This window comes from Chanos chanos, chromosome 11 (genome assembly GCF_902362185.1).
Source record: "Chanos chanos chromosome 11, fChaCha1.1, whole genome shotgun sequence".
In the NCBI taxonomy this organism is placed as follows: Eukaryota; Metazoa; Chordata; class Actinopteri; order Gonorynchiformes; family Chanidae; genus Chanos; species Chanos chanos.
The window spans coordinates 22,273,094-22,285,762 of NC_044505.1; the positions used below are offsets into that span (position 1 = coordinate 22,273,094).

At 44.1% G+C, this 12,669-nt stretch overlaps 3 protein-coding genes across 3 annotated transcripts in view; 1 reads left to right on the forward strand and 2 right to left on the reverse strand.

Moving 5' to 3' along the window:
* LOC115823847 (NACHT, LRR and PYD domains-containing protein 3-like) overlaps positions 1–12,669 on the reverse strand; it is a 704,547-nt gene that overhangs the window by 551,270 nt on the left and 140,608 nt on the right. The window lies entirely within an intron of this gene.
* On the forward strand, positions 2,391–4,721 carry ankrd37 (ankyrin repeat domain 37). Its single transcript, XM_030788350.1, has 4 exons — positions 2,391–2,507; positions 3,064–3,216; positions 3,458–3,549; positions 3,800–4,721. Exons 1-4 carry the CDS (start codon positions 2,481–2,483, stop codon positions 4,026–4,028), a joined length of 501 nt encoding a protein of 166 aa, XP_030644210.1. The 5' UTR covers positions 2,391–2,480; the 3' UTR covers positions 4,029–4,721.
* Positions 4,785–11,193, reverse strand: ufsp2 (ufm1-specific peptidase 2). The gene is made up of 12 exons (XM_030788343.1): positions 11,153–11,193; positions 10,749–10,827; positions 10,430–10,613; positions 10,139–10,202; positions 9,701–9,855; positions 9,052–9,244; positions 8,452–8,598; positions 7,969–8,133; positions 6,202–6,326; positions 5,428–5,504; positions 5,208–5,332; positions 4,785–4,947 (listed from the first exon to the last, which is right to left on the reverse strand). The coding sequence occupies exons 1-12, from the start codon at positions 11,153–11,155 to the stop codon at positions 4,861–4,863; spliced, it is 1,404 nt and encodes a 467-aa protein (XP_030644203.1). The 5' UTR covers positions 11,156–11,193; the 3' UTR covers positions 4,785–4,860.

The following is a 12,669-nucleotide window of genomic DNA, read 5'->3' on the forward strand; positions in this document are numbered from 1 at the left end:
CCCACACACACCCACAAGAACTTCAAATCATTCTTTCTCCAATCTCTTGTCTGCCACATTTCTCATACATACACATGCAAACACAAGCAAAAAAAAAAAAAAAAAAAAAAGATGAACACTTACAAAAAAGAAAAAGTGTTTGAAAGATGAGAAGAGACCAGCAATGTAAAGGCATTATGTCTCTACACAGTTAAAACCCATGAAACACACACTCCACAGAAACACAATGCCAGAATGTGGCATTCCGTGTGTGTGTGTGTGTGTGTGTGTGTGTGTGTGTGTGCACGTACGTTGCATAATCAACAGGAGGTAGACAGACTATGACCGAGGTGACCGAAGAAACCGGGCCAAAAAAAAAAAAAAGGAGAAAGTATTTCCTGGTTGAATTTCTGCGTGTGTGGTTTGTGCCACTACCTGAACATACTTGAACATGATGAGGAAGTCGCTGTCTCATTCACTGTCCTGTTTGTGTTTACGACCTCACTGACGGGCGTGGTACTAAACAAGATCGGCTCACAGATGCTACATCAATTTGGGTTTTTTGTCTGATTTGTTTTTGTTTTTTTTGTTTGTTTTTTTTTACAGTCTGTCCTTTTAAAATGTGTAGACGGGTCTTATACGTTGTCCGCCGTTCTTGGACAATCCATTTTTATTTAAGTCTATAAAAGGAGTGACTGAAAACATTGTGTGACTGTATGTTTTTGTGAAATAAAGTGTTTATTTAAGTTCATAAAAGGGATAATGGCGGGAAACCTTTGTGACAGTATGTATATAAATATAAATATTTTGTGGAATAAAAAGTTTCTTTGCTCTTTACCTTTACGGATTCTTAGTGTGATTAAAACATGATGAATTTGCTCTCATTGAACTGGATTTACGTGTCGCGGAGAATGACTTTTCTTCGTTTACTCTTAGTCGTTCGGTCTCCTCTACCAGTTCTGTCTCACAGCTTTGGCTCTATAATCTTCAAGTGCCCCGCTATTCATCGTTATATTTACACAGACATACACCCCCCCCCCCCCCCCTGCATACACACACGCACGCACATATATATGTAGAAAGAAAAAATAGTTGTACTAAAAATTGTGTTACTTAATTACATACAGTGCAGTGTACGGGAATGCGACATTTATTTTGTTGCAAATGCTTTATCGTTATTGCGTCGGCGTGGCAATTTATAGACGCGCGTTGTCCCTAACGACCACACTCAGGTGGGTTCTAACAGACAGCATTGGGGGATTAAACGATTTTAATAGAAAGATTTATTATCTTATCACTCAACAAGGAAAGACTGACGTATCGGGCGTAAGGCCTGCGGAAGTTTGGCAGGACTGGAAAGGTATGCACTTTTACAAGAATAGAGTTCACAGCACCCGCCTTTATGCCCGGGTACGTGTTTGCCCCGTCTCTGTCAGAGCAGCCAGAATGGGCATCGGCATGACAAACGTGCCGCTGAGCAGTGCCAGCTCTCATTCATTCATGTATGGTACACGCAAACGCGTTTCCTGGCTGACATCCGAAACGTTTTGGACCTCAGCTTTGCAAGATGTGACATTAACACACACTTGAAAACCGCCTCGTTTAGCTCAACTTGCTCACCAATGGAGCTTTCGCAGCATATTAATGCTTCAATATGTGTGACGTATACAGCAGTTAACTCCTTATAAGGGCGGTTCGACAATGTATATTTATTATGTTGTATGAGGAGCACGTAGCACGCGTTCTGTATTTTACCACGACTTACACAACCATCTGCGGTTTTAGTGCACACGGCTCGAGAGATACTGAGAGACTTCCAGAGATCATGTACTGTAAATTACACACAATTACTAAATGCAATATCAATCTGCCCAGCACTCCATAACATTCAGCAATTCGTGTTTAAGCAGCGGATTTTGCAATAGACTTACAAAAGTGTTTCTACGATACGCCTTTGACTTTTGGGAACTATCTATCAGCAATCAAAAGACTAAAACATTTCAAAACACAATCAAAGGACTTCGCGGGTGCTCCGCGACCACAAAGTTCACAAAAAACGAAATAGTCTTACAAATCTTATCATTTTTGGCAAAAACTAAAATGCGTAAACATAGTGTTTCTAAATATACTTGTTGATCTCCATCCAGATTAAGGAAGTTTAAAACGGGATGTCGGTGTATCGCCTTCTCTTTGCTGATTGACATCACCCAGTTCCACTCGGTGCGTACGTGTAGAATCGCACAGCTCCCCGCGTCCTGGCGGAGTAGGCGAAGCAGGTCTGCGTGTTGCTGTCCGCATTTTCTCGCAGGCGATTGGTCTGATCTCACGTGGTACAAACGGCCTCATATAACAAATCTGTTCGTCGCCTTGTCTCCATCTACATGTGCATCTGTTTGTGTACGTTCCTGAGGCGTAAGCGGCGAAAGCGCTAGACTCTTGATCGAAAAAGCCAGCATACGGATACTACCGATTTTATTTCGAAGAGGTTATCCGACTGCATCATGTTTTTGTTTGAGGCCGACTCACAGGTAATACTTTAAATGAGTAGACAATGAACAGTAAATGTGCTATATTTTTATCACTGTACAGGAGGTTAAACGTAGTCTAAACGCCGTGAAACATCGTGTCAGCATATTTTATGGGAACTAAATTGAAACTGAAGAGAGTACACAGTTTCGAAGCATAATCTGTACATATAACTTAAACTAAATGTTTCCGCCACTGAATACCATGGATTCTCATCGTAAATTCCCACAGATCATGTACTGATTCGATTTGCAAACACGAATTTCAACATTTTCGCAAAATATTTAGTACTTTCGCATTGCAGCATGTGTTGTTTTAGAAACTCCTCGCGCAACTTCTCTTAATTCTTTGCGCTGTCTTGTAATTCGCATTGGACAATGTTCGTGTGCCAAATGATTGAATGTAAATGTAGAAAAAAGTTGCGTACAGGTTCTGCTAAAAACTGCCGCAAGGGAAGCGATTCAGATCAAACTTCTAGTCAAATGTAAGAGACCATTGGCCTCTACATCTGTCTTAACCATCCGTTAAAATCTTGTTTCTCTTTAAATGTGCACTCAGCTGGACTGCATGGGTAGCCTGTTTGAGGTCGGATACGCAGTCAATTCTGGCGGGGACGATTCAGGCCAATCTCCTGCGCATTTGGCTGCATGCGGTGGGGATGCGTTTTGCTTACTCTGGCTTCTACAAACAGGAGCAGATCCAAACCAACAGGTAATTGTATTAATATTAGTCCAACACAGATCCTGTGTTCACACAACGTCGCTTCAGCCAGAACAGACAGGCCGTTGATTTGATGCTATTAACGAGGTGTTTTAATGTTCTATGTTTAGCGCACCTCGTATCCGATTTATACGAATTTGTTGTTTGAAAGTGCCATTAATCTACAGATTTGTATAGTTATTCTGTTGCACCAGTTGGTGTACTCTAAGCCTCTGTTCTTTTCCCCATAAAGGATGTCTTCGGGGAGACGCCTGTTCATAAAGCTGCCAGAGCCGGGAGCCTGGAGTGCATCAGCGTTCTGACGGCCAGTGATGCGCAACTTGAGTGAGTCTACACACATACACATTACGACTGTCACAGCGAAGCTACACATAACAGTGACGGTCGGGTTTCCGACTCGGAATAAGCTTAGCCTTGTACTAAATTTCACCGTTAATGATTTCGGTTCCATGAAAATCCTTATAAAACCTTGGCGAAGCTTCACCTGTGTGCGTTACCCTGCTTTGAGTGTTCAGAGTTTATACAAAAAAGAGGTCATTCATACAGTATTCTGATCATTCTTTTCATTGCTCAGGATATGTAACAACGAGGGAAAGACCGCTGAAGACTTGGCATGGTTCTACAACTTCGCGGAGTGTGGAAGGTTCTTGAGTACGCTTCGCGAGACGAGGCATATGAAAAGCGGTGGGTCGATACCGGTGGCGCCCACTGAGCGTAGCAACCTTAGCTGCACGCTGGCAGGTCAGAAACGAGGATGGGTGAGCGCGGACGCTCAAGACGGAAAGAAGGCTAAAGACTGGTGAAAAACGTTACGACTATGCGAATGTCCGACTTCAGGAAGACTGACGACGTTAACGTCCATCAAATCCGGATTCTAGCTCTGTTACGTGTTTTGTGCCACCTTCTGACAGTGGGAACTGTTAACGAGACTGAAGGGTCGAGAGAATGTACTAAATCGCGTGACAGAACCGTCGCTGAGAATGATGGGGACGCACAAGTTGTGTGAAAACAGAGACTTACCCTGCCCTTTGAGTTACAAAAATTCAGTATATGGAGTGCTCTGATTCAGACTGCAGACCTCAAGTCTGACTCTCGTGAAATACTGTAAATTAGGCATTTCAAGGAAACGACAAGCACTACTGTATCAGTGTATGAGTGAAACATATTGACCGGCAAGCGGAACTGTTTCACATGAATTATTTTTTTTTACTTTTTTTTAAACATCCTGTGACATTTTCATACTGATTTTTTGTATAGCGTATGGTTAATTACATTTTTTTATATGTATTAGAGTCCACTGTGTGAAAACGTTTGTGTAATGTAAGTCACTGCTGACAGTGGACATTAAAAAGAAAAAAGAAAAAAAAAAAACCAAAAAATGAGAAATGAGAAATGGTGTTGTCATTCACTGTGCATGAGAACTGAACCAGGAACCTTTCAAGGAACCACAGACCCATGTTACACATTTGACTCAACCTTTGTGTAATTCAAAGGTCTGAAATATATATATATATATATATATAAATCTGTTCTGAGTTTTGAAACTCTGAGGCTGACTGGTGGTGATTTGTCTGCACGTTAATAACATTAATGACGCGTCTTTGTTTCCAGAGGTGAGGTCCAGCGAGAGAAGACTCATATCATCTTGGGCCTTTGTGGTAAACAGAGATTGTAATAGGCGTTCTGGTCCCAAAATTCTGGTCCTTTCCATCCACACCAGCCCTGCACAGACACACACGACCCCACATTAGTGCATGCATTTTCTGTGTTGCTTTCATTCAATGCAAAACTTATTCATCAGATGTACAGTATCCCCATCATACATTTATTTATTTTTCTTTAAACTTGCATGGTTTTCACACTAACACAGTGATAGCATTTTGAGGTTATTTCAGCTCTTAACTCCATAATTCTCATAGCACATCAGCTGACCACTTGATTGGCCCATACTTGTTGCCATAACGACACCCTGTTACTCCTACCTTTTCTGTGATGATGTGAAGATCCTCTCCTCCAGTGTAATGGGGGTCCAGGATGAGGAATTTAATCTGCCCTGTGGTCTCACTCCACGCTACTCCGAGAATAGTATGTGCTAGCACGCCCCCTCCTGGCAAGGAGGACCATTAACATCAAAATCAAAATCATGGGCACCAACCGCAGCAAATTCTGTCCAAATGACACAGAATTTAAGGCTTCACTCACCAATCATGACAGGTGTTCCCTCAGTGAGGAAGTGATTGGCTAGTTCCCTGCCTTTTGAAGCGAGCTCCGCCCCCTGGCTGAGGAAGACAAATGCAATGTGGTTTGTTTGAGATAAATGATGGTTTATCATTCATCTCAACCTCCCGTAAAACTGTCCTATAACCAGTGGGTGATTTGAAAGGGGATGAGGGGAGATGCCATCCCCCTTGTTAGCAAAATGACCAAAATGCATCCCCCCTGTTCACCTGCCATCCCTCTATATATTCTATAGAGTAGTGTCAGTGACCATTGGGCCATCCCTCTATATACTCTATAGAGTAGTGTCTGTGACCATTGGGCCATCCCTCTATATATTCTATAGAGTAGTGTCTGTGACCATTGGGCCATCCCTCTATATACTCTATAGAGTAGTGTCTGTGACCATTGGGCCATCCCTCTATATATTCTATAGAGTAGTGTCAGTGACCATTGGGCCATCCCTCTATATACTCTATAGAGTAGTGTATAGTAGACCATTGGGCCATCCCTCTATATACTCTATAGAGTAGTGTATAGTAGACCATTGGGCCATCTCCCCTTGTTGGTCATTGGGCCACCCCCCCCTGTTAAAAAGAATAACAAATCACCTATTGCCTATAACCTAACAGATAAAAATGAATTTGATAATGTGTGAGGCGCTGCATATAGGAGAGTGGAGTGTAAATAATTTGTCATAGATTATTCACAAGGCACCGTGAATGTGACAGATGACAGGAGGGCCGAGACTCTCCTCACCTGACAAACATGATCTTGGAGGTGATTCCCAGGAGCTGGTTTAGCACAGCCTGCACCTCGATGGACCCGATCCACTGACGAGAACCCACGAAAGCCGGCTGCTTATCGCCCACATCCACCAAAGCCTGGAGGCACAGACACACGAGAGGTCATCCCCACGAACTGCACGTCACAACGCAACAGACAACGAGAGGTCATCCCCACGAACTGCACGTCACAACGCAACAGACAACGAGAGGTCATCCCCACGAACTGCACGTCACAACGCAACAGACAACCAGAGGTCATCCCCACGAACTGCACGTCACAACGCAACAGACAACGAGAGGTCATCCCCACGAACTGCACGTCACAACGCAACAGACAACGAGAGGTCATCCCCACGAACTGCACGTCACAACGCAACAGACAACCAGAGGTCATCCCCACGAACTGCACGTCACAACGCAACAGACAACGAGAGGTCATCCCCACGAACTGCACGTCACAACGCAACAGACAACCAGAGGTCATCCCCACGAACTGCACGTCACAGCGCGACACAAATACAGCCAACCTGCTTCAGTGGGGAATCTTACTCCTTTTCATACATGGGCTCAATATAACTCACACCATGCAGTCAGCGTCTGTGAGGGCTTTTGATTAAACGCCTTGGTTTTTAAGTGTCTCTTTTAGTTGTCTAAGAAAAAAAAAATCACTATTCCATAACAACCTAAACACTGATTTACTGTAACATTGCCTGTCATGGCTCCCTGCACAAAGAATTTCCTAATGAATTAGGTGCAGAGTTTTGTGTCATTATGTTGGTAGCATACTCATGCACCCTCAGAGAATATATGACAAAGAAACATCTTTTTCTGTTGGACTTCAAGACGGGCACAAAACTCTTTCCAACCATCAGTCACCGCAATAACATTCTGAGTGATTATCAACATGTGCGCAAGTCCATTGGTAAGTATTGGTAAATAAGAGACTATTATTAATTAATGGTGACTGAATGTTGGTAAATAACAGTCTACTGAAATTACACACTGGAGAGGCCTTAATGATATCATTAAGAGACAGTTGTCAAAAGAGGCCCATCTGTCAACCAGAGCGATAATTTCTGTCAACCAATCGAAGGTGGTCCACTGGTAATGTTATGCTCACAGAGATTTCAAGATAAACGGCTTGACAGTTAGTTTAACTGCCGTGTTGGTCTTCAGCTGCTCTCTCATGAATAATTCACAGTGAAAACTCTCTTGCTTTTCACTGTAGCTAGGAGACAAGTGTTAGTGTCCTAAAGCCAAGCTGGCAAGCTAGCAACACAGTCAACAAAGCAACCCTTTTAAACTGTGAGAGAATGTTAGTGAATACTGGTGACAGAAACAACCCAACTCAATGGTGACAGTGATTTTATAAGGGTTTGTGTTTATATGCTTTTTGTTAAACTGCAAGGTATAATGACAATAACCAGCAACACGTGATGTATTGGTGAGTATGAGTTTGGGAGAAGGCATATTTAAACCGGTCTTCTCTGTGTAAATAGTATTATAACAGTAATACTGTCAGACAGGTGTGTGGGTAGATCATGAAGACATGTTAGATCTCTCTGTATGTGGGTGAATCAGTAACACCACTTGGATCTGTGTGTCTTGTGTGTGTGTGTAGATCAGTAATACCAGTTTGATCTATGTGTGTGTGTGTGTGTATGTATGGGTGCATCAGTAATACCAGTTTGATCTGTGTGTGTGTGTGTGTGTGTGTGTGTGTGTGTGTCAGTGATACCTGTTGGATCTCCCTGTGTGTGGGGACGGCTCGGTCCACGTAGCCCTGCTGCTGAAACCAGGAGCAGATGGTCTGTAGAGAGCGGTAGGCACATCCCCACCCATTATCATCCATGCGGTCCTGCATGTAGTGATGGTAGCTATACACACCCTGCACCAAATACAGCTAAAGACAGAGAGAGAGAGAGAGAGAAGGAGAGGGAGAGAGAGAGAGAGAGAGAGAGAGAGAGAGAGACAGAGAGAGAGAGAGAGAGAGAGACAGAGACACAGAGAGAAAGAGAGACAGAAAGATGATCCAAAGTTTTCTCCATGCTACAAGACCATCCTTTGTTAATGTGGTGAGGCTTCTCATCCTCATACACATTTACACCACACCGCACGTCTCAGCTGAATCCCAGCCTCCACTGGTTCACTGTGACTGCACTGAAACCTCGACAATCATACACACACACACGGCGGCACTCAGCAGATCCGGCCGACTCACCGCGGCGTCCTGCACGTTGGGTGGGGTCAGGTGGGCGTGGGGGTTGCGGAGGTACCCGTCTCTGTGAGGTTCGTCGGGGAAGTGAAAGGCGTTGGCCCGTCTCAGGTACGGCCTGTCCTCTGGTAATTCAAATTTACCGTGCAGTTCCTGCACACAGAGATCAAATGATTAATAATACAACCCATACGTTTTGTATCTCAAAACAGAAACATGGCTAAGTTTGCACGTTGATATTATTCCTTTAAGATATGGTCTATACTGAAGGGAAAGTCATAATGAACTGTGACACGTGCCTGTCATCTTCCCTTTCTCCACTAGATGGCAGTGACAATAAAGAAACGGTTGGCATCTCTACAGCACTAACTCCAGTATAGTGATGTACTATAGCGTAAGAAGAAGACGTTACGCTTATATCTGTAGTAATATCACTTTTCCTAGCTGTCCTAACAGTTACAAAATTCAAACCATGGTGCCAGGTTTGTCAGAGATTGAACAGACAATTCTGTTCCACATGTCTAATCACTCAAATGAACTGCAGGTGACATTTTGATGGTCTGAGGGGAAGCAAATCTAACTGGTTCACACTAATGCGCTGTGTACCTTCCTGACAGACTCTAGCTGACTGTCCGACACGCCGGCGGGGTAGACTACGGTCGCCAGGCGTGCGCTCTGTGGAAGCATGAAGTGAAAAGGCTGAGGGACCAACAGTGCTGTGCCCTTTCTGTACTGCTGCACCACTCTCTCCATATCAATCAGCTGATCACACAGCGCCCTCACCAGGCCATCACACACACTGCGGGGAAAGAATAAACCAGACTGAATAATCACTGACAATAAGTAATGTCATTCAAAAGCATAAAAATCCTTTGTATTCAAAAGCACACCACTCCTGTAATACAAACAGACAGACAGAGAGAGAAGAGAGAGGAGACCACTAATGTAAACATAGCTGAACGTAGTTCAGAAATCCATAAGGACAGATTATCTACTGTAACGCTATCACAGAAAGGTTGCGTTTCAGACAGCACAGATCTTGTGCCGAAGGAGGGTTTACGACGAGATTCAGAGAAAGTAGCGGCACAACCAGAAAATGAGTGAGTGTGTGAAAGGGAAGGGGGGGAGAGAGAGAGAGAGAGAGAGAGAGAGAGAGGAAGATATACAGAGAGAGAGAGAGAGAGAGAGGGGGGGGGGGGGGTAAGTGAGTAGTTATCTGGATGAAAGAGCCAGGCAGAGAGAAAGGCTCACTCACTCCCCGACGCTCTCGTCCCCAGACGCAGACAGCACACAGTCTATGGGTAGTGTCATACACGCAGAGTGATGTTCTCTGTTCACTCTACACAGACTGGGAGCAATGAGCTGGCCTGACCGTGTCACCTCCATCAGCATCTTCATATTAACTACACTCTACAGAAAAACACACACAGAGAACAGGCATGTGTGTGTGTGTGTGTGTGTGTGTGAGAGAGAGAGAAGAGAGAGAGAGAGCATCCTCAATGCTACCTTACACCATAATTTTAGTGATTTCTATTCGATTTAACTGTAATGTTACTGGCCAATCATGTTATTAGCAGGGAGAAGTCATAATGACCTATTCGACCCTCATAAGGCATTGAAAGAGAAATGTGATGTATCCTGGTTATTTCCTATGATTTCGTGTTGAGAGATGATATTTTAAAAATGTACTTACTACCACAGTGTTCTTCTTGTCTTTCTTTTTGGACTTTTTGCCTCCTCCATCCTCCTCATCTAGCCTACAGTACAAGACATAACCATCAACCTGTAAACTCACCGTTGACATATAAGCTCCAGTCCAGACGATAAGCTATGAACGCATGCAGAAAACGCATACTACAAACACTTACACGGACTCATACAGCATGTTTCTACGGACATGTATTTTTGTCACTTCTGTTTGAGAGAATGTACCCAAACGTCCTGTGGAAAAAGTTATCTTCAGCTTAGCTGCATTGATACTCACTGTATATGCTGTAGGATATCACAGCACGGCGTGCTTTCTGTTAAACTCTCAGGTGTCGTACGCAAACCCCCGTTCGGCCAGATCAACACGGGGCTGTTACGAATACTGATAACGAGACGCTCTGAGGATACCTTGGAGCGGAGACATTGGAAACCTTCTGAAATAGCATTTTGGCTATTTGATTCTGGAAGGAAATGAAAACGGAATACCTATTATACATTGCAAATAACGCGATAACTCGGTTAAGCTTTCGTGAGTGAATCTCTTCGTATTGACATGGTGAACGCTATGAATTCTTTAAAACCGAAAACGAATTTACCGTTGGAGCTGTCAAGCTGGCAGGAGAACTCCAACGTGCCCCTCAGACGGAAAATTATACTGGCGTTTTCTGATAGGACCTGAGGAAACAGTCATTATATGCACATGTGTGGCTCTGAAATATGTACTGGTGTACGAATTTAAGGAAAAGTCAACAGTGCGACAACATCGCTAATACGGATAACTGTTTTGTTTCAATGTTTTGTACCATATAACACCAATGAACTTAAAAGACTTCGAAACTCATTTCACAGAAACGTCAGTGTTAATCCATATGTGTCAGTACACACACTAGAAGTGACTAACCAGAACACGCCATGAAATTACTTGGCCACTTTAACGCTAACAGTTATTTACACAGAATGGTAATGCACAACTACAGCTCTCTTGGAATGTAACACTTACCATCTTCACAGCCTGGCACTTCGTTTGTATATACGACGATTCTCTTTAAAAGGTTTCAGCCTGTCTCAAGGAAGCCGCCATGTTTGATGACACAAACTGTACGTGGCACTATACGTAGAAATCCCCGCCCATTTTTAAATCCCCCTGTACCCCGGCAAGGAATGCACTGAAAACAAATGACAATTTGTCCTAAACTGTGCGTACGTGATGCGCAATTCATCAACTATAATCTGAAGTGTAAAAGATTCATTTTCCGATCTGCAGGCTTCTGCTTTTTATGCCCTGTTGACTGACAATTATTTTTGGTTTTGGTATTGCAAGATGATCAGCTAAATTTCCTAATGACACGAAAACTGGCAATGGCAATGAAAAACATAAAGCACTGATAAAACTGTTTTTTTTTGGGTTTTTTTTTAAATGTAACACTTTAATGACATTTTTATAACAGCTGTTGTAATCACTGAACTACCATGTTCATCAGCTTTGTATGACATCATAGCAGTGTGAGGCCTTAACGTCGGGATCCAAACAGGGGCAGTTGAAACAGCAACCAGAGTTTTTCCCTAATCCAGACAGTTTTACTGTTTCCATCAAACAGGGTGTTTTCACTCTCGGCCTTCCCTGACACACCCCCAGTAAACAGATCTATCGCTAGATCATTTGTGTCTGGGCTGAATGGTCTGTACAGACGGAGGTAAAACTCAGCTGTGATCCATCCGTCCTTCAAACCGACTGATGATGTTTTTATATCTCCGTGCTGCTCTCCTCTCCTCTTCCTCTTCAAAGCGCACGCGTATCTGCTCGATCGTCTCTCCCCCTGAAAACAGATAAACAAACCAGTCAGTACACAGACTGCATCGTTATGCAGTATTTAATAGTAAGCATTGAACAGTCAGCTCTTATTAGCAGATATCTGTGCGACCTCTCCCTAACATTCGCATTCTTGTTCCATGGCAAATACTCACCTATGGTGCTATCCACTGTGGTTTCTCCGGCAGCATTCCTGCAGCAAGCGGGCTTTTTTGGACCTCCCTGTTTGGTCGTGATACTGCCGTCCTCCGAGGGTGGCAGTGACACGGCCATGCTCTTCACCGCTTGTCCTCCATCTCTCAGCTGGGAGCACATACAGTTGCTAAGCGTAATGTAGTCCCGATGGAGCTCTCGCACCTCCTGCTGTAGGAGGTCCCTCTCTTTCTGGACGGTGAGGAGGCAGAGTTCTAGAGCGGCCTGCTCTTGCCTGAGCCCCTCCGCGCTCCTCTCGGCCTGCTGACGTCTCAGACGGCTCTGTTCTAGTTCCTCGCGGAGAACCTCGTTCTCCTCTTTCAGCCCGCCCAAGAATCCAGACACAGCCTCCCAGTCGCCCCTCACGCTGTCCAGAGGCCTCTCGGCCGGCTCCCTGCCCTCGGTGCCCAAGTCACGCAAGACCATCTCCGAAGCGTCTGAACCCTCCGTTCTGTCCCTCATGAGGATCTCGTTTAAACATTTCACCTCTTGCTGCAGCGTGGCCACCCTGCCCT

Excerpts from the sequence above, each read along its gene's own strand:
- ankrd37 (XM_030788350.1), top strand. The coding sequence starts at position 2,481 with ATGTTTTTGTTTGAGGCCGACTCACAG. Across the intron at positions 3,217-3,457 it reads GAGCAGATCCAAACCAACAG|GATGTCTTCGGGGAGACGCC; the intron begins GTAATTGTATTA and ends TTCCCCATAAAG. Across the intron at positions 3,550-3,799 it reads GCCAGTGATGCGCAACTTGA|GATATGTAACAACGAGGGAA; the intron begins GTGAGTCTACAC and ends TTCATTGCTCAG.
- ufsp2 (XM_030788343.1), bottom strand. Across the intron at positions 8,134-8,451 it reads CCAACGTGCAGGACGCCGCG|CTGTATTTGGTGCAGGGTGT; the intron begins GTGAGTCGGCCG and ends CTCTGTCTTTAG. Across the intron at positions 6,327-7,968 it reads CACACAGGGAGATCCAACAG|GCTTTGGTGGATGTGGGCGA; the intron begins GTATCACTGACA and ends CTGTGCCTCCAG.